Consider the following 19,968-nt stretch of genomic DNA (forward strand, 5'->3'; position numbering starts at 1 on the left):
AGTATGCATGACAGTGTGTCTAATTGGAGAGTGGTATCATCATGATGAACTTTAAAATATGTCCTCGGGGCTTGCAGAATCTAGCCAAATCGTATAACTTGTAAAGCAGAAAGGAGGACATAGACTGATTAGCTATTAAAAAGATTTAAGGTATGTACAAGTGAAAGAAAAAGTGTATGTTATTGTCATGTTCAAATTAATCCTCATGGGACTGTAATTTCCAATTTCAATCACTTGACGACAGTTGGCAGGAAGTCTGGAGTATGAAACTTAAGGAGACAGTGATAAGTTTGTAGAATGGAGCAAAATAAAATTACAAATTTATTAATTTCATTATATACATTTTTTTACACTGTTTCTGAAAGGTCAATTTAGACAGTGTAGAAATGCAATGACAACACTATAATTGCTATAATGTACCATTTTTCCTAATGTCCGGTTTCATAACCATCAGGAAGTGGATTTGTGTGGGGATTATGGAACAAAGTCTTGTTTCCTTCTCCCCAAGGAAAACGCTGAAATCAAAGGAAACATAGTCAATAACTTGTACATATAAACTACATTTTGTTCCTTGTTAGTGGTGATCATCTTCATAACCATCAGGGAGAGGATTCACATGCGGGTTATGGAAAAGCGTTTTCTGCCCATCTCCCCAGGGGAAACGCTGAAAAAAAAAAGAAACCACACAATTATTAGACTGGCATGCAAAATGTTAAAGCATAACGAACGGAAGAGTTGGTTACAAAAAATGTACTAGATTATCACATAATCTCAGCCTATCATTTAATACCTGCTGATGAACTCATTCTGCTGTATAAACATAGGGCATTGTAATGTGTTCATAGCAAGTGTAAAGGAAGTCTGAAAACCAGTAAGGCTGTGGTGTCTGTACTGTCATCAACTCCACTTCCAGCCTAAATGTCAACACAAACACCTGTAATTCCTCAACTTTGCTCTGAGTCACAAACCTTCAAAATAATCCCTATGATTTCAGTTGGTACTCTTCCCACGATCTACTAAACAGAACTATTTCATGAGATTTATATTCCAATCAGGCTGTGGACTTCCAGTACTGAACTTTTACACCATGGAGGAGGATCAACAAAATTAGAATTATTTGGTGATTTACTCTATAACAATGCAATCAAGTACATGCAACTAGAGTATTAATTTTGATGTTAATAATTAAAAACCAAACAACAACAAACTTTCCAGCAAACAAATGGGAACAATATGACAGTACTGAGCATGAACTCCAAAAGGCCATGTTAGAATGAAGAAACTGGACAAGGATTTAGATATGAATATGAGGTGTCGATTAGCTAACATTGGATTTAATGACTATAAGATAAGAGATATGGAATTGGAAGCTGTCGTGGTAGACTGAACAGAACTTTGGAGAAACTGCTTAAGCTTGCAGATTAATTGCTGAAAAATATAACAATAATGATGTAAATGAATCTTCCCATACATGTGCACACACAATGAACTGTTGAATCACAAATCAACAGTGTTTTAAGTTAAAACAGAAAAAGAAACACATGTAAACATAGATAAAACCTGCAGTATAGTGCATTAAAAAAAAAATCAGGCTACATATGGACAATGCATATTGGTACTAATAACCAGCAGATCCTATAAACAATATATCATTCTCCCAGAGCATAAAAGAAAATAACTTTCATGCATGCACATATAATTAAATTGCATAACAAACAATATTGTGGAGAATTTCTATAAAAATTACACGAAAGTAAAAATGAATGTAAATATGGGTATAACTTTACAACTCGCAGCCCAACGTTTATAACATTATACGGAAGTGAAAATAATGCAAATCTTACTTGGAATTCCTTTTAGAGGAGAGATGTGTTCATTGCGATGTCTGGGAACCCACCATCCCGCCTCCAGAAGTACATTTACTTTTATAACCTAATAAAGAGCAGCCGCCATCGTCCATGGCTAAAGTAGCTTCTTACATTCTCGTTGGTCAACGTGAACGGAAAGTGATGTCATCTCCATCAATGCTGATAAATAAATTGTGTTACCATCCCCAGCTGAATAAAAGCACAAACAAAAAACACCATGTAAAATAACAATGCGGCTTGTAACCGTCCAGACCAATGGTCTTGTCCAGATCCTATCCCAACCGTCCACACGGCAAGAACAAGTCCACACCATCGTGTTTCCACATGAAACTAGGGGCCTAGGGCCGCTTCGCGGCTTCTAACCGTCCAGACCAATGGTCTTGTCCACGGCAAGAATCCTAACCGTCCAGAACAATGGTCTTGTCCACGGCAAGAATCCTAACCGTCCAGAACAATGGTCTTGTCCACGGCAAGAATCCTAACCGTCCAGACCAATCGTCTTGTCCACGGCAAGAATCCTAACCATCCAGACCAATCGTCTTGTCCACGGCAAGAAGCAGTCCAGGCCAATCGTGTAACAATAATTACCACCAGCAGCAATCGAAGCACCTCGCATTAGTTCCTCAGTACAGAGTTTGGCAGCTCTGAGCTCAGTTTCACAACATCCTTCCCGAGAAGGCCGCGAGTGTGTAAACAAATGACAGTTGTTCCGCGCGCAACTGAATGTAGCGAGTACTGGGCTGCGAGAAGTAAAGTAATGATCAAATATGCACTGATAAAAATATAAGAAAGTCTTACTGGTTTGATTTCCGACAACAATAATAATTATTAGACCCTGGATTTTTAAGCACTAATTATAACCTTCATTGGTTAATTTCTTGGGCGTATTCATTATTAGAACTCATCCTAGGCAGGGCCCCATCCTCACAGATGCACAGGTCGCCCACGGGAGTCAACTCAAAAGATATGTGCAATGCCTCTCTAGAGTCCATATGCCATTAATTTAAATTATTACTGCTAGTAAAAATAAATACAATATCATGGGTGTTCAGTCAAGCCCCTGGGGACTTGTCCAGTAAATGATAATTTAGAAATTCATCCAAATATCAAGAGTAAATAAATAGCACAATCAGCAGGAAACCTTACAACAGATGTGGACCGCTGAAGCCAATGGCATATCTAATTGACACTTGTTCGAGCGTTTTCTTGCCATGGTTGAAAAAACAGTTGTCAGTCTTCCATATTATTAATGGTGGTATTTGACAGACAACGCCAATGAGCTATTGCATTATGACCACCCTCACCTGGGAAACTTGTGGACCAGGAGTGTAAAGAGTAATGAGTTACGTGCTGGTAGTGTTATATACATAGGGCGGATCTACAGGTTTGCCGTTTGATAAAGGACAAATTGTGATGGCACGGTGCCTTGGTACAGGTATCTTTAAAACGGCACAGCTTGTGGGTTGCAACAATGGGAAAACAACGCGTCGCCCAGCAATGGATTGACAAGTGGTTCACTGATGTCAAAGGCCAGCAAAAACTGTTATGCATTGTTCAGAGTGACAGTTTGAGAAATCTTCAACAGCTACAGCAGTAATGACCAGGTCAATGTTTCCCACCACACGGGTCATCGAACACTACTACGCATTACAAGTAATGAAAATCATAGCGAATCCATATTGGAAATAATCTTATGAAAAATATGAGAAATTTATTTTTCTTCCACCTATTCAATACAACTCAATATTTAAGTTAGAGTTAAATCCTCGTTAAAATAAGAATTGGTACATGTTTTGCCCTCTCCTATGGGGCAATTTAATCCAGATACTATGAATGATTACTTTTTGAACACAGTGAAAGAAATAGGTGATAAAGTTAATCCAACAGGTATATCTGCTATCATTGGGCCTGGTCCACATCAATTAGGGGGACATACTTTCCAATGGGTTGACATTACGTCAAATGAAATCATAAAGATGGTCTCAAAATTATCTAATTCTACAAGTATGGATTGTTATTGGCTGTCCAATTACATTATTAAACAAACAATACATCTGATTTGTGAACCACTAGCGTTTAGTATCAATAAATGTTTAAAGATTGGATTTTTTCCAAATATGCTTAAAATTTCAAAAGTTATTCTGGTCTTCAAAAGTGGTGACAAACATCTTCCCCAAAATTACCATGCAGTCACAATTGTTTCCATATTATCTAAAATAATTGAATCGGTTATTTATAGTCAACTTGGTAACTACTTTGAAAATCATACCCTGTTGTCTAGTAATCAATATGGATTCAGACTACCTCTGATGTTCTGGAAATTGTCAATCAAACTTTAACAGCCTTTGAAAATAGGAAAATGGTTTCTCTGGTTTTATGTGATTTGAGTAAAGCATTTGACTGTATAGATCATGACATTTTGTTGGGAAAACTTCAGTATTATGGCATAAATAGTCCCACTTTGGATGTAATTAAGATGAATTTAAGCAACAGATGCCAGTTTGTTGCAATTAGAAATAGACATTCCATATTGAAAGATGTTATTACAGGCATTCCACAAGGATCTGTATAATCCGCGCACCTTTTAGCGATATTTCTTTGTACGGGATGAAGAGTAAGGAGGGAGCTATCCCGGTTCCGGAAATACTACCAACTGAATGGAAATAAAATTGGAATTGAATCGATAATATGATTGATCAATATGAATTTTCTAAACCTTTATTATCTTAAGCTAAGAGCTGTGTCATACACACATTATATAACATTTCTCGATGCAATTGTTGTTCCTAACATGAATTCTATAGTTTGGCTTTGCTGTGTAAACAACAACAGTACTAGTGCGTAAAGTGTACGCCAGATGTCACACAGCGATGCATAAGCGATTCATAGTTTGTGTTTCAAAGGTTGCCAGTAGGAATCTTGAAGATACCCGAGGTCGACCGATTCAGCACTAGGGTATCCGTGTATTGCTAAAAGGTGCGCGTACTATACTTGGCCCATTTCCCTTTAATGTTGCTGTTAATGACCTACAACAAAATGTTATGTCACAATCAGTTGTATCATATGCAGATGACAACACTAATCAACATGCTTCAGGGCATATTAAATCTGCAAGAGATGTCACAAGAAGCTCTTAGGACTGCAGTGAAATGGTTTTCATCTAATAAACTACTCTGCAGTGAGAATAAAACCCAACATATTCTGTTAGGATTGTACAATAATACAGAAATTCAGTCAGTCAAGCTACTGGGTATTCATATTGATACCAAATTAAGCTGGGAAGTACTGTACATGCCAATCATGTCTGTAAAAAGGTATCACGGGTCTCATATCTTATGTGGAAATTGATGGAATTAGTAACAGCAGACTATTTGAGAATGGCATATTTTGGACTTTTCCAGTCCCATAGTTCATATGGGCTGCTATTGTGGGGACATTCATCTTATGTCCATAATGTATTGCTAATACAGAAGAAGCTTATTCGTGTAATGTGTAAAGCTGGTTCTTCTGAACACTGTCGTCCCCTTTTTATCAGGCTTAAAATATTAACAGTTATAAATCTATATATTTTTATCACATTATTGTATGTTAAAAACCATCTGAATGAATTTACCATCAGGGAAAAAATCCATCAATACAATAGTCTTAATAAGGGTAATATTGATGTCCCAACACATAGACTTGTGAAAACAGGTAACTCACATAAAGTAAATAGTATAATATTTTTTAATAAATTACCATTCTCTGCACAGGATGTGTCCATCAATAATTTTAAAAGAAAACTGTATAACTGGATGTTGGAAAATCTATTTTATGATGTAAAGGAATTCTTAGAAATGAAAACTGTTAATAGTGACTTTTAATAACTGTATTTAGATAGTAGAAATAATACTGTAGTATTGGATGACAAAACCTATTTCATGTAAATGATGAATGGTGAATAAATATTCTTATTCCTATCAGCCATAGCATTACCTCAAACCATATCAGGTACCTGATCTAAAATATACTACAAAATTGAATACATTAAAAACTTCACTTAAAAAAGCAGTCATTACATGAGTAACTTGATTTAGATACCAGTGAATTTAACAATATTGATATAAAATATTGTTTACAAAATGATGAAAGCGAATAGAGAACAACGATAAAATTGATTATATAAAAACTTAGTAAAGAAATGCATTCTAACACTTGGTCATTTTTACGTAATATAGGACCTTGGCATGTGTACTTGATATAGTCTTATTTAAAAGATATCGAATAAGTTCTAAGTTTATAGTTTGTAACTGGCCCAGAAAGATATATTTATGTTGTAGTTCTACTTGAGCACCTATGTTGAACAGATTATTAGAGAACAATTTGATGAGGCGATTGAAATGTCATTAGACTATCTTCTTATGTTGGGCAATATTCGGAGTTGATAGTGTGCCTGGCACAGGACGACTTCAATTTCAAGCCGTAGTTCTACTTGAGAACCTATTGTTGAACAATTAACAGCTTCTGTGAACTATTGAAGTGTCACTGGATCATCTCCTCCAGTTGAACAATATTCTATGTTGATGGTGTGCTTCACTGTTGTTAGTGTGTTCAGATGTTTATTTACTAGTTGAAGGGTGTGTGCAAACTCTTTTATATTGCTGGATTGTTATCTTGTCGTGTGAGAGGTTTTTGGAATGGCTCAAGGCCATCAACATTGATAATTCCACTTGTATCCAAATCAAGTTACTCATGTAATGACTGCTCTTTTAAGTGAAGTTTTTTAGCGTATTCAATTTTGTAGTATATTGAAGAACAGGTACCTAATATGGTTTGAGGTAATGCTACGGCTGATGATGCCCCATAGGAAAGGGCGAAAAAAATGTACAAAATGTACTAATTCTTATTGTAATGAGGATTTAACTCAAATACTGAGTTGTACTGAATAGGTGGAAGAAAACTAAATTTCTCATATTTTTCGTAAAACTACCACGTAATATTAAATAGAAGGAAGGATCCACCTTTCAATACTCCGTTGTTAAGTTGAACCAAATAGAAGTTACAACCAGTTCATTTGGGACCGGTTTCAACACATCTGAAGTGTCATCATCAGCCAATGAGCAAAGCAGTGCAAAAATTAAGTCATAAAGGTCTAAAAACAACTAACACAATGATCAAAGGCAAAAATTTAACACTATTTTGTGCAATCGAAGATCAAGTCTTATTCCAATGTTGACTGCTCTCCATGGACAGCAGCGCATGAGGCAGTCATAAAACTATTGCCAGTGGACTGTGGTTGACTGTAATAAGGCAGTCTTATTCGATTAACCCAGAACCCTGGTTCATCACGTAGAAGACTAATTGCGTGTATGCCGATTTCCATTGGAGGTTACACAGTTGGGCAGAGACAGGCTGGTGAAAGAGGTGTGATGGTCGGGTGATATTTTTAAGGGACACACCAGAGCCCATTATTCCAGTACATCAATTCCTGCTGTTGCGTTTGACATACCAGATACCCCAAGATACCTTCCACCACCATGTCAAATCGATGCCTCACCAAATGACTGTGGTTCTACGGGCAAAAGGGGTCCTACACCCTATCAGATAGGTGGTCATTATGCTTGGTTCATCGGTGTACACAGCTATGCTGTCAAAACTATTCTCTACAAATGTAATACCTAGCATCTGGTTTTTAGGAAGGTGCCATATATCTTTTGCAGATGGGGTATTCCCTACCTGTTGTAAAAGGCTAATGAAAGGAGCAACTACACAAAGCTCGGTATGCACTAGCAATGCGTTTTGGTGCGTGTGCTATTTACTAACTGATGAGCCCGACTTAACACAATGGGGCAAAACACTGGCAACCAGGAATGAGTTTGCTGGAAAATTTGTAATGTCCAACAATGGACCATTTATATTGGTATTATAAATTTACTCATTCGGGACAAATATTTCAGGTTCCCTATGTGATTCAACATCTATATCACCTGATGGCCATGCAGGCATCAATTTTTGGTAATGAGACGAAGTCTCTCGTAGTGCACTGGCACTGCCGGTGGCTCCAAGTAGCCTACGCAGTGGCCTCCACGGTATGCATTAACCATGTGCCTTGGTGGGTGTGCTATTTGCCAACTGATGAGGCCGACTTAGCACACTGGGGTGAAACGCTGGCAACCAAGAATGAGTTAGCAGGACAATTTATAATGTCCAATAACGGACCATTTATATTGGTATAAGAAAGACATTTACAAAAAGACATAAATGTTGAAAGTTAGAAAAGCAGCTGGGATCGGTAAGATTTCTGGCAATTTATAGGCTATGGATTGGGATGGCTGGCCCCGCAGTATATGGGTAGCATGACTGCCTCTTAACCAGAGGCCCTGGGTTCGATTCCCGGCTAGGCCAGGGATTTTTTTTGCTATTGGCTTTATGTTGCACCGACACAGATAGGTCTTATGGCGACAATGGGACAGAAAAGGGCTAGAACTGGGAAGGAAGCGGCCATGGCCTTAATTAGGGTACAGCCCCAGCATTCGCCTGGTGTGAAAATGGGAAAACACTGAAAACCATCTTCAGGGCTGCCGACAGTGGGGTTCGAACCCATTATCTCCCGAATACTGGATACTGGCCGCACTTAAGCGACTGCAGCCATCGAGCTCAGTGCCAGGGATTTTTACCTGGATCTGAGGGCATTAGTACAGCCCCTAGACCGGCATAATTTGTAATGTTACAAGTGAGTGGAATTAGTGAAATCTTACTTTGAGAGTGTCTCAGAGGATAGATGTGTTCTTAGTGATGTCCAGGAACCCACCATCCCACCCCAAGAAGCACATTTACTTTTATAACCTAATAAAGATTATTACACGCCATGTTCATTTCTGAAGTAGGTACTTGTATTCTTATTGACTAATGTAAAGTGGCACATGATCACCTTCCCGTCAAGTATGTTGATGATCCGTTACCAACCACAGCACAATAAAAGCGCAAGTCGTATACGAAACTAGGGGCCTAATGCCGCTTCTAACCGTCCAGACCAATGGTCTTGTCCACGGCAAGAATCCTAACCGTCCAGACCATTGGTCTTGCCTAGATCCTATCCTAACCGTGTACGAAACTAGGGGCCTAACGCCGCTTCTAACTGCCCAGACCAATGGTTTTGTCCACGGCAAGAATCCTAACCGTCCAGACCAAGGGTCTTGCCTTGATCCTGTCCTAACCGTATACAAAACTAGGGGCCTAAGTCAGCCGCGGAACAATTCGAAGCATAGTTCCTAAGTACAGAGGTTGGCAGCACTGAGCACTGTTGCAGAACATCCTTTCAAAGAAGGCCGCGAGCGAGAAAACAAACGACAGTCGTTACGCGTCTGTGTGAATAGCGGCCCATGGGCTGGACTAATGATGTTACGAGGTCCACTCAACCTACGTGATTACAACTGAGGGGCTGTTTTTTGCTTGGTAGGCCATGGCCCTTCGGGACTGTTGTGCCCTGGGGTTTGGTTTATGGATTGGGATATGCTATATCTGAAATACTTATTTGGTTACTATTTGCACGAGGAGAGATACCAAAGAATGGAGAGTTGCAATAGAGACCCCAGTGCACAAAGAAAAGGGTGATAAAGAAAAGACTAGGTAAATAGTGCACAAAGAAAGGGGTGATAAAGAAAAGACTAGGTAAACAAGTGACAATATCCCCCGCTTGGAAAAGAGGCCTGAATGCAGATTGGAGGTGACTGCTGATGTACAAATCATCCAGCTTGCCAACCAAACAACTCTGGAGAGGTTGTTCCCCTTAGAGAGGAAAAAAAAAAAAAAAAAATTAAAAACCACATTCATCTGTCAGGCCTCACGACAGATACCTATCCGATATGGTTGTATCTATGGTTCAGGTACCACCTTTATTGTGGCACACAAGCCTTCTCATTATGGCATGGTCACATAATTCATCGGAGAGGAGATCATTATTTTATTGGTCCAAATTACCACTCGGTTACGGTACACAAGCCGGCTATCGCCAGTTCACTCGTAGGCGCCGACATATGCTGTTAAATATGTCCATTAGGGTACAAGGAAGGAGTAGAGGTGCGAAAATACTAGGTTTTGGTATTATTACCTGCCATATAGAACACTGAAGAAGGCACTATATAGGACTGGTAGAGCACATGGCGACCATGTTTACTTGGTGACGGAGGGGTGATGACGTCATACCTGACGTCACAGGGTGTAAGAGAGAGACAGGGAATTAATATCCGAAAACTAAGTCCGAATTTTTGCTACTGCGCATGCGCGACTAATTTAATTATTTAACATTTCACCGTGAACAGCAAAAAGGATCGTGACGTCATAACTATGACGTCACAACACCCCCTAGGTCTGCTGTAGACGATATGCAGGACACCTGTAAGGATGTGACGTCAGACAGGGCCGCCAACCCTTCCGCGCGCAACGAGGGGGGCGTAACACGTGCGGTCTCGCTGTGCGTTCGTGCATCGAAATATGTACATATCCATGGCACATAACGGAATATTGCACCACATGCATAATCAAGGCATATAAAACCTGTGAATAGTTTAGGTGAAACTACTCGGGCGACATTAATCATATGATGTACGTTCTTCGCCAATCACCAGGTAAGTAGCGCTGTTAGGGGTTGAAGGGGAAGGGGGTGGAGGGGTGTTCAGGCACTTGCTGTCTGTCAAATGTGCCCGAATTATGACAGTTCCACAATGGAAATCCACGAGTGCAGGACATTATCCCAGCTTTTCACGTACCTTGTGGTAAGTTACAGGCTGTGGTGTGACACCTAGGGTGGAGGTTTGTGGACACGATCATGTGCATGATATTAATTTTCGTGGGTTTTCTTGAACAGCAAAGCGATGAGGAGATCGTGGTAGACCTCCAGAGGCAAGGTCTCTTGAAGAAGGCTGGGAAATGTCCTCGCTGTAGGGTGCCGCGTGTGTTGGGGAAAAAGAGTGCACTGACGTCCCATCTCGGCCATATCCTTCGCTGCAGGAAGTGTACGAAGACGAAGTCTTTAGCTGAAGGTACATTTTTTGCGAAAACGCACCTTTCGGTGCGGAATATTCTGCAATTAATGTACCTTTGGGCTACTGGCTCTACTGTCGGCCTGGCTACGTTGCAATCCGGTATGAGAAAGGGTACTGTGGTTCAGTATTTCACCTTCTTCCGCGATATCGCCTCATGGAAGATTATCCAGGACGTCGATGGGTACCGTTTTGGTGGGCCCAATGTCGTCGTGCAGGTGGATGAGTCGGTGGTTACACGCAGGAAGTATGGACGAGGTCGTATTGTACCGGCACAATGGGTACTCGGAATCTATGACACCGTGCTGAAGCGAGGCGTAATTCGGCACGTTGTCGCTAGGAACCGACGTACCCTGATTCCGATCATACGCCAGTTCGTACTTCCCGGCTCAACCATTTATACGGATGAATGGCCAGCTTATCGTGTACTGGGTACTCTGGGATACGACCACAGGACCGTTTGTCATAGGGATGGGTACCGTAATCCCGTGGATGGGACCTGCACCAATGCGGTTGAAGGATACTGGAGCCGTTTTAAGCGGTTCTGCCGGCAACGATGTGTAAGTACCGGTATTGTACCATAATACGTGGATCCTGTCCTTTGGCGATGTGTAGTGTGTGACGTATCTCGTGGGCTTTTTTAGGTCATGAGCAGTCCTCTCCTTCCCCAGCATATTGACGAATTCATGTGGCGCGAAACGTATTGTAGGGCCAGATCGAGAGCCTTTCCTACAATTTTGCGCCACATCGCCGAGCGGTACCCTCAATAAGGTGAGTAAGTTGCTTAGTATATTGTGTGAATGTATTGCATTCTGCTTCTATGCTATTGAAACAGGGCGCCGTTCTATAATCCGTGACGTCATGTCCTCTCTCGCCATGTGGTTACGTTCCTTAGGTTGGTACGCCTCCCTCGCAGGAGGAGGGGTGGTGAGTAGCTGGAGCAGCGGTCGCCATTACCACGTGGTCGTGAAATTTGTGTCCTTACTGTCAAATCACGTTTCGGATATGTATTTCCGTAATGGCTCGTATATAACCATTGTGCGGTATTGTGTACATGCCCTGTAACGAATGAGGCGTACATTCCATGTGGGTGTATGTGCGTTGTTGACCGTATTGTGTATCCACGTGCGATGGAACGAAGCGCGTGAGTGCTGTTTTATTGAAGTGTGCTAGCTGACGTCGTAGACGATGGCCGGCCGTTCAGGCAATGGATACCAAACGGACACTCTGTATTAATCGGTGAGTACCGTTAAAACACACTACTTCCTATTCTTGGTACTGTCTGCATGTGCTATGTACTGTCGCGGGTTCGAAGCAGCGGAGCGGCCCTAGGCCAACATCCCTCCTCTAAAAGCAATTCCCCGTACAATGTACATTCGTTTCACGTCCATATAATGTTATGCCCGGTGGGCTGCGGAAGGTAAAGTTTTGCCGGGAAGTAAATGTATATCATAGGTATCCCGGCTGGTTGCATGGCGTTTATGCGGGCTATGTGCACGGAGTTCCCTTCCTTATACTGTTTCGAAGCGGCGGGGCGGCCCTAGCCCTACATTCCTGCTCTACACGGAATTTCACGTACAATGTACATTCGTTTCACGTCCGTATAATGTTATACCGGGTGGGCGGCGGAAGGTAAAGTTTTGCCGGAAAGTAAATGTATATCATAGGTATGCCGGCTGTTTGCAGTGTGTTTAAGCTGGCTATTTGCATGGTGTTCCTTTCCTTATACTGTTAGAAACGGTCTGATGCGGAATGTCCAGTTTTACCCAGTGCCTTTCTATCATAGGTATGCATTCTGTGCTTTGCTGTGCTCATTTTCTGCTGTAACCCATGGGATGCTTAGTTTTGTTTGTATGTACATTTAAATGTCAGATGTTGCCTCGTGACGTCATAGTTTCATCATGGCTGACCTTCCAGAGGTTGACGGGATGAACTATGACGTCATCAACATGGCTACACTGGCAAGAGAGCCGTAGCGCTTGGCACATATTGGCCTTTAATAATTACGTACAAATTGCATAAACTCTTCATTTTCGCATCTAAGTTCCTTTTTTGGACATAGTAGAATTCGCCCTTTATGATAAAAAATTTCTGAGACCCGATCTGGAGATAGCCGGCTTGTGTACCGGACCCTACCACTCTTCCTATTAACCCTGACAATTACACCATGCGACTTTCTAACGTGTCGTGCGAATGAACGCCATCTAGTGCTCAAAGGGAGGGGAGATTCATCCCCTCCACCACCACTATTTCTAGTTCATTCTGTCTGGTAACTTTAAATAATAGGCTTTGAGTGGCACGTCTTCGAGACGTGTGGTGTAAATAAAGCAACATTTATAGACATGTTACTGTCAGGGTTAAACCAAATAGCTACACAAGACACAACATCGTATGAACTGCATGAACAAATCCAAGTTATTGTGAATTATTTATAGAATAGGACATATAAGCTGGTTAATATCTGTTAGCCTACCTTGTTGCGAATTCTTAGATGTTCATAAGGAATAAATTCAGGTCGCTCATGATGACTTTCTTCTTGGTGCTTCAGATATGCATTCAACATGCACACTGCAACAGCAGGAAATGCTACAAAGAACGACAAATTCCTCCACAGTTTCGTTCCACCTGAAAATGCGAATAATATTCAATGTAGGACTCAAAATAATCTAAGCCAAAGCGTTATGAGAAGGTTTTGTGCATCTGGCTTATAGTTTAATATCCCCTTTAAAACACTGGAAGAGCATGCCTACATGCAATGAAAAGTTATGTCTTGGTATTTGAATGTGACATGACAAAATATTCCTATCTGCGATCTAAAAGAAGTTTCTAAAGTAAAGCTCATTTTACATCCAGTGAGATATCGACGTATTGTTAAATATAGGAATTTTCCACTTCTCGACTACAAAAATTATAAGATTATGAGAAAATATATAACCTGAATGTCCAGCAGTTGCCGATGCTCCTGGTACGGCAGCGGCCAAAACGGTAGAACTTCTCATCGTTCTCAAAACCAAATTTCCCAACGAAGTAGCCATATTTCACGTACGGTAAGATGACCGGATGACCGAACCCAGCGACACCCAGAAGAGAAATACACATCTCACTGATTAGAACTACCACTTCCGCTTATTGAAACGTTGACTTCTCAATTACATTGCCATTTAACAGTTACAACGCTTCAGTCAGAAATATTTTACAACATAATCTACAAATAACTGTTGATAATTTTCTAAATTGACAGTGATTGAAATCCATATCTTTATTCAGTGCATCAACTGAGTAATATAGTCGGAAGCAGGAAAATTGCACCACTGGAGCCAACAGCTGATCAATGATGTTCGCTGGCGCTCCGCTGGGTGGTTCGGTATTGCAACACCTGAGCCAGCGGAGCTTTGGGCATGGTTGGAAAGCCTGAGTGTAATTAAATATCAAACTATCATTCACAAATAATAACATTACAGTTTGAACTACGCAAATGAATATTATTGTCTTTAAAATAGCATTTAATCATGAAGATGAAGTAAATTTTTACATAGTTAATCATTTGCTGTTTGTATTGCCAACTTAAGAATTTTACCGTGGTCTGATGCCCTGTCGAATATTAATTTTTTTTTTTAAAATAAACCAATATCAAATTCCAAACCTGTTTAAAATAGTCAGTTTTCCACAGCGATAAACTGTAGCATTTTGAACTCCTGAACACGGAAAACTTCTGAATGAAAATAAATAAATATATTGGCTAGCATGGATATTTTTGTTTCTCAGCGGTCATGTGTAAACAATTATGGAGGGGTACCGTGAGAGAAATGTCACAATTTGGCAGATAAAATGTATTTTATAAGTAATTTCATATTGTCATGTCAAACCACCTAAAGTTTGAATTGAATATTTAATGGGGAACTCAAATAAAAAGCCTCGGAAGGATATTCTTCCAAAAACGACCAAGAAACTTATCAGAAATGAACATTCCTACTTGAGCCAGGTATTATTTACAGGTTATATTGTATAACACTTTAAGTGAAATCTTGGAAATAACATTTATTGCAATGATTAAACACTAGGAAAACTAATTATGTAAGATATTTGATACCCATGGATGTCTAGATTTTTCATTGTTAACATAATTTCTGTAATAATGATTTGGCCTATATATTTCTTTTTTTCAGTTTAGTCTTTCTAGTTTTGCACATAATCTGAGTGGCCGATCTGCCTTGAGCGCTGTTAGCCATCAGACTACATATAGTGTTTCACGACCTTGGTCCAGAGTCTCTCGAAGAAGGTAAATTTAAACATAATGCAACCTGCTAGCAGGATGTTCTATATGTGGTTTAAACAGGTCTCATATTGTTATTCATTCCTAAATATATATTTCATTATAAGTAGAGCTGAGAATTTTTATAATGTTTCTTAATGAGCAGGCATATCCCCGAAACTACACTGTTCAGTACTTAATTCAGAAGCTATGAATGCACTAAACTGATCAGTTTCTGCTGTGTAAGAAGCAATCACACTGGATGCTGTATGGAAGCTTATCACAGACCAGCTGAGACCATAATATCACAGGATGAACTATGTGGTTCAGGCAGCTGGTACTTAACTTTATTTATCCAGTCATGGCAAAGGGAATAACCAGTATCTTGACTGAGGCTCATACTGTATAAAAAAAAGATCCTTCACTGCACGTTTGTGCATATTTTGAAATTAAGTTTACATGTATACCTGTATCTGTACTCTTTTTAAAACATTAACATTTTTCCCTGGTCATGTGAAGAACAGATTTTGTCCAAACCGGGATGATTAAGAATTAATTTAAAGGTAGGTAAGGAATTTAAATTCCAAAAGAAGAGCGATCCTTGCTGAACATACCAAAGATGTACCAATGGTTCATTCTTTACAAAGCGCCTTCCTCACTTCCTAACTTGCCATGATAAAAAACTGAATTTAATATCTATAACCACAATATCATTCAAGTAGTTAACTCGTGTCCTCATATTTGTTGAAATGCTGCTGCTCTTTTCAGGTTAACTCATGTCTTCCATATTTCTTGAGGTGGTGCTGCTCTTTTCAGGTTAACTCGTGTCCTCATATTCTTTGAGGAGCTGTTGCTCTCTTCAGGTTAACACATGTCCTTGTATTCCTCGAAGTGGTGCTACATTTTTCAGGTTAACTCGTATTCCTCAAGGTGGTGCTACTCTTTTCAGGCACCGGGCGAGTTGGCCGTGCGCGTAGAGGCGCGCGGCTGCGAGCTTGCATCTGGGAGATAGTAAGTTCGAATCCCACTATCGGCAGCCCTGAAGATGGTTTTCCGTGGTTTCCCATTTTCACACCAGGCAAATGCTGGGGCTGTACCTTAATTAAGGCCACGGCCGCTTCCTTCCCACTCCTAGCCCTTCCCTGTCCCATCGTCGCCATAAGACCTATCTGTGTCGGTGCGACGTAAAGCAGCTAGCAAAAAAAAAAAAAAGCTCTTTTCAGGTTAATTCATGTCTTCGTATTCCTTGAGGCGGTGCTGCTCTTTTCAGGTTCACTCGTGTCCTCATATTTCTGGAGGCGGTGCTGATCTTTTGAGTTTAACTCGTGTCCTCATATTTCTCGAGGGGGTGCTGCTCTTTTCAGCTTAACTCGTGTCGTCGTATTCCTCAAGGTGGTGCTGCTCTTTTCAGGTTAACTTGTGCCCTCGTATTCCCCAAGATGGTGCTGCTCTTTTCAGGTTAACTTGTGCCTTCATATTCCCCGAGGTGGTGCTGCTCTTTTCAGGTTAACTCATGTCCTCATATTTCTCAAGATGGTGCTGCTCTTTTCAGGTTAACTCGTGTCCTCATATTTCTCGAGGCGGTGCTGATCTTTTGAGTTTAACTCGTGTCCTCATATTTCTCGATGTGGTGCTGCTCTTTTCAGGTTAACTCTTGTCCTCATATTTCTCGATGTGGTGCTGCTCTTTTCAGGTTAACTTGTGCCCTCGTATTCCTCGAGGTGGTGCTGCTCTTTTCAGGTTAACTCATGTCCTCGTATTCTTTGAGGTGCCGTTGCCCTTTTCAGGTTAACTCGTGTCCTTGTATTAATCGAGGTGGTGCTACTCTTTTCAGGTTAACTCATGTCCTCATATTTCTCAAGATGGTGCTGCTCTTTTCAGGTTAACTCGTGTCCTCATATTTCTCGAGGCGGTGCTGCTCTTTTCAGGTTAACACTTGTCCTCATATTTCTCAAGATGGTGCTGCTCTTTTCAGGTTAACTCGTGCCCTCATATTTCTCGATGTGGTGCTGCTCTTTTCAGGTTAACTCTTGTCCTCATATTTCTCGATGTGGTGCTGCTCTTTTCAGGTTAACTTGTGCCCTCATATTCCTCGAGGTGGTGCTGCTCTTTTCAGGTTAACTCATGTCCTCGTATTCTTTGAGGTGCTGTTGCCCTTTTCAGGTTAACTTGTGTCCTTGTATTAATCGAGGTGGTGCTACTCTTTTCAGGTTAACTCATGTCCTCATATTTCTCAAGATGGTGCTGCTCTTTTCAGGTTAACTCATGTCCTCATATTTCTCAAGATGGTGCTGCTCTTTTCAGGTTAACTCGTGTCCTCATATTTCTTGAGGCGGTGCTGATCTTTTGAGTTTAACTCGTGTCCTCATATTCCTCGAGGTGGTGCTGCTCTTTTCAGGTTAACTTGTGCCCTCGTATTCCTCGAGGTGGTGCTGCTCTTTTCAGGTTAACTTGTATTACTCGAGGTGGTGCTACTCTTTTCAGGTTAACTCGTGTCCTCGTATTCCTTGAGGTGTTGCTACTCTTTTCAGGTTAACTCATGTCCTCATATTTCTCAAGATGGTGCTGCTCTTTTCAGGTTAACTTGTGTCCTCATATTTCTCGAGGCGGTGCTGATCTTTTGAGTTTAACTCGTGTACTCATATTTCTCGATGTGGTGCTGCTCTTTTCAGGTTAACTCTTGTCCTCATATTTCTCGATGTGGTGCTGCTCTTTTCAGGTTAACTTGTGCCCTCGTATTCCTCGACATGGTGCTGCTCTTTTCAGGTTAACTCATGTCCTCGTATTCTTTGAGGTGCTGTTGCCCTTTTCAGGTTAACTTGTGTCCTTGTATTAATCAAGGTGGTGCTACTCTTTTCAGGTTAACTCGTGTCCTCATATTTCTCGATGTGGTGCTGCTCTTTTCAGGTTAACTCTTGTCCTCATATTTCTTGATGTGGTGCTGATCTTTTCAGGTTAACTTGTGCCCTCGTATTCCTCAAGGCGGTGCTGCTCTTTTCGGGTTAACTCGTGTCCTCATATTTCTCGAGGCGGTGCTGATCTTTTGAGTTTAATTCTCGTCCTTGTATTCCTCGAGGCGCTGCTGCTCTTTTCTGGTTAACTTGTGCCCTCGTATTCCTCGAGGTGGTGCTACTCTTTTCAGGTTAACTCGTGTCCTCGTATTCCTTGAGGTGGTGCTGCTCTTTTCAGGTTAACTCATGTCCTCATATTTCTCGAGGCGGTGCTGACCTTTTCAGTTTAACACTTGTCCTTGTATTCCTCGAGGCGGTGCTGACCTTTTCAGGTTAACTCGTGTCCTCATATTCCTCGAGGCAGTGCTGCTCTCATCAGGTTAACTCATGTCCTCATATTTCTCGAGGCGGTGCTGACCTTTTCAGTTTAACACTTGTCCTCGTATTCCTCGAGGCGGTGCTGACCTTTTCAGGTTAACTCGTGTCCTCGTATTCCTCCAGGCAGTGCTGCTCTCATCAGGTTAACTCATGTCCTCATATTTCTCGAGGCGGTGCTGACATTTTCAGGTTAACTCGTGTCCTCGTATTCCTTGAGGCAGTGCTGCTCTTTTCAGGTTAACTCATGTCCTCATATTTCTCGAAGCGGTGCTGACCTTTTCAGGTTAACTTGCGTCCTCGTATTCCTCGAGGCAGTGCTGCTCTTTTCAGGTTAACTCATGTCCTCATATTTCTGGAGGCGGTGCTGACCTTTTCAGTTTAACTCTTGTCCTCGTATTCTTCGAGGCGGTGCTGACCTTTTCAGTTTAACTCTTGTCCTCGTATTCCTCGAGGCGGTGCTGATCTTTTGAGTTTAACTCGTGTCCTCATATTTTTCAAGATGGTACTATTCTTTTCAGGTTAACTTGTGCCCTCATATTCCTCAAGAGGGTGCTGCTCTTTTCAGGTAAACTCGTGTCCTCATATTTCTCGATGCGGTGCTGATCTTTTCAGTTTAACTCTTGTCCTCGTATTCTTTGAGGTGCTGTTGCTCTTTTCAGGTTAATTCATGCCATTGTATTCCTCGAGGTGGTGCTGCTCTTTTCAGGTTAACTCGTGTCCTCGTATTCCTCGAGGTGGTGCTGCTCTTTTCAGGTTAATTTGTGCCCTCGTATTCCTCGAGGTGGTGCTGCTCTTTTCAGGTTAACTTGTGCCCTCGTATTCCTTGAGGTGGTGCTGCTCTTTCAGGTTAACTCATGTCCTCATATTTCTCGAGGCGGTGCTGACCTTTTCAGTTTAATTCTTGTCCTCGTATTGCTCGAGGCGGTGGTGACCTTTTCAGGTTAACTCGTGTCCTTGAATTCCTCCAGGCAGTGCTGCTCTTTTCAGGTTAACTCATGTCCTCATATTTCTCGAGGCGGTGCTGACCTTTTTAGGTTAACTCGTGTCCTCATATTCCTCGAGGCATAGCTGCTCTTTTCAGGTTAACTCATGTCCTCATATTTCTCGAAGCGGTGCTGACCTTTTCAGGTTAACTCTTGTCCTCCTATTCTTCGAGGTGGTGCTACTCTTTTCAGGTTAACTTGTATTGCTCGAGGTGGTACTGCTCTTTTCAGGTTAACTTGTATTCTTCGAGGTGGTGCTGCTCTTTTCAGGTTAACTCTTGTCCTCCTATTCTTCGAGGTGGTGCTACTCTTTTCAGGTTAACTTGTATTCCTCGAGGTGGCGCTGCTCTTTTCAGGTTAACTTGTATTCCTCGAGGTGGTGTTTCTCTTTTCAGGTTAACACTTGTCCTCATATTTCTCGAAATGGTTCTGTTCTTTTCAGGTTAACTCGTGTCCTTATGTTCCTTGAGATGGTGCTGCTCTTTTCAGGTTAACTCGTATTCCTCGGGTGGTGCT

At 41.2% G+C, this 19,968-nt stretch overlaps 2 protein-coding genes across 3 annotated transcripts in view; one reads left to right on the forward strand and one right to left on the reverse strand.

Annotated features, from left to right (window-relative positions):
• Positions 1-298: 298 nt before the first annotated feature.
• levy lies at positions 299-13,991 on the reverse strand. 2 transcript variants are annotated; one of them, XM_067152594.2, is made up of 3 exons: positions 13,824-13,991; positions 13,362-13,513; positions 299-515 (listed from the first exon to the last, which is right to left on the reverse strand). In XM_067152594.2, the coding sequence occupies exons 1-3, from the start codon at positions 13,921-13,923 to the stop codon at positions 429-431; spliced, it is 339 nt and encodes a 112-aa protein (XP_067008695.2). In that variant the 5' UTR covers positions 13,924-13,991; the 3' UTR covers positions 299-428. The 2 variants fall into 2 exon arrangements, with proteins under 2 accessions (XP_067008695.2, XP_067008694.2); XM_067152593.2 differs by having other exon boundaries at positions 299-664.
• Positions 13,992-14,679: 688 nt separating this feature from the next.
• Positions 14,680-19,968, forward strand: part of S6KL (S6 Kinase Like) — a 632,786-nt gene continuing 627,497 nt past the window's right edge. The window contains exons 1-2 of the mRNA XM_067153213.2: positions 14,680-14,870; positions 15,055-15,167. Of these exons, the coding sequence (XP_067009314.2) occupies positions 14,781-14,870; positions 15,055-15,167 (203 nt within the window). The 5' untranslated portion in view covers positions 14,680-14,780. The remainder of the gene's footprint in view (positions 14,871-15,054; positions 15,168-19,968) is intronic.

This window comes from Anabrus simplex, chromosome 8 (assembly GCF_040414725.1).
Source record: "Anabrus simplex isolate iqAnaSimp1 chromosome 8, ASM4041472v1, whole genome shotgun sequence".
In the NCBI taxonomy this organism is placed as follows: domain Eukaryota; kingdom Metazoa; phylum Arthropoda; class Insecta; order Orthoptera; family Tettigoniidae; genus Anabrus; species Anabrus simplex.

What these genes read in the sequence shown, in the direction of transcription:
- levy (XM_067152593.2), bottom strand. Translation starts at nt 13,923, where the DNA reads ATGGCTACTTCGTTGGGAAATTTGGTTTTGAGAACGATGAGAAGTTCT. An exon ending in GGCAACTGCTGGACATTCAG is followed by an intron (nt 13,514 to 13,823) that starts GTTATATATTTT and finishes TCGCATTTTCAG; the next exon opens with GTGGAACGAAACTGTGGAGG. An exon ending in ATCTAAGAATTCGCAACAAG is followed by an intron (nt 665 to 13,361) that starts GTAGGCTAACAG and finishes TTTTTTTTTCAG; the next exon opens with CGTTTCCCCTGGGGAGATGG.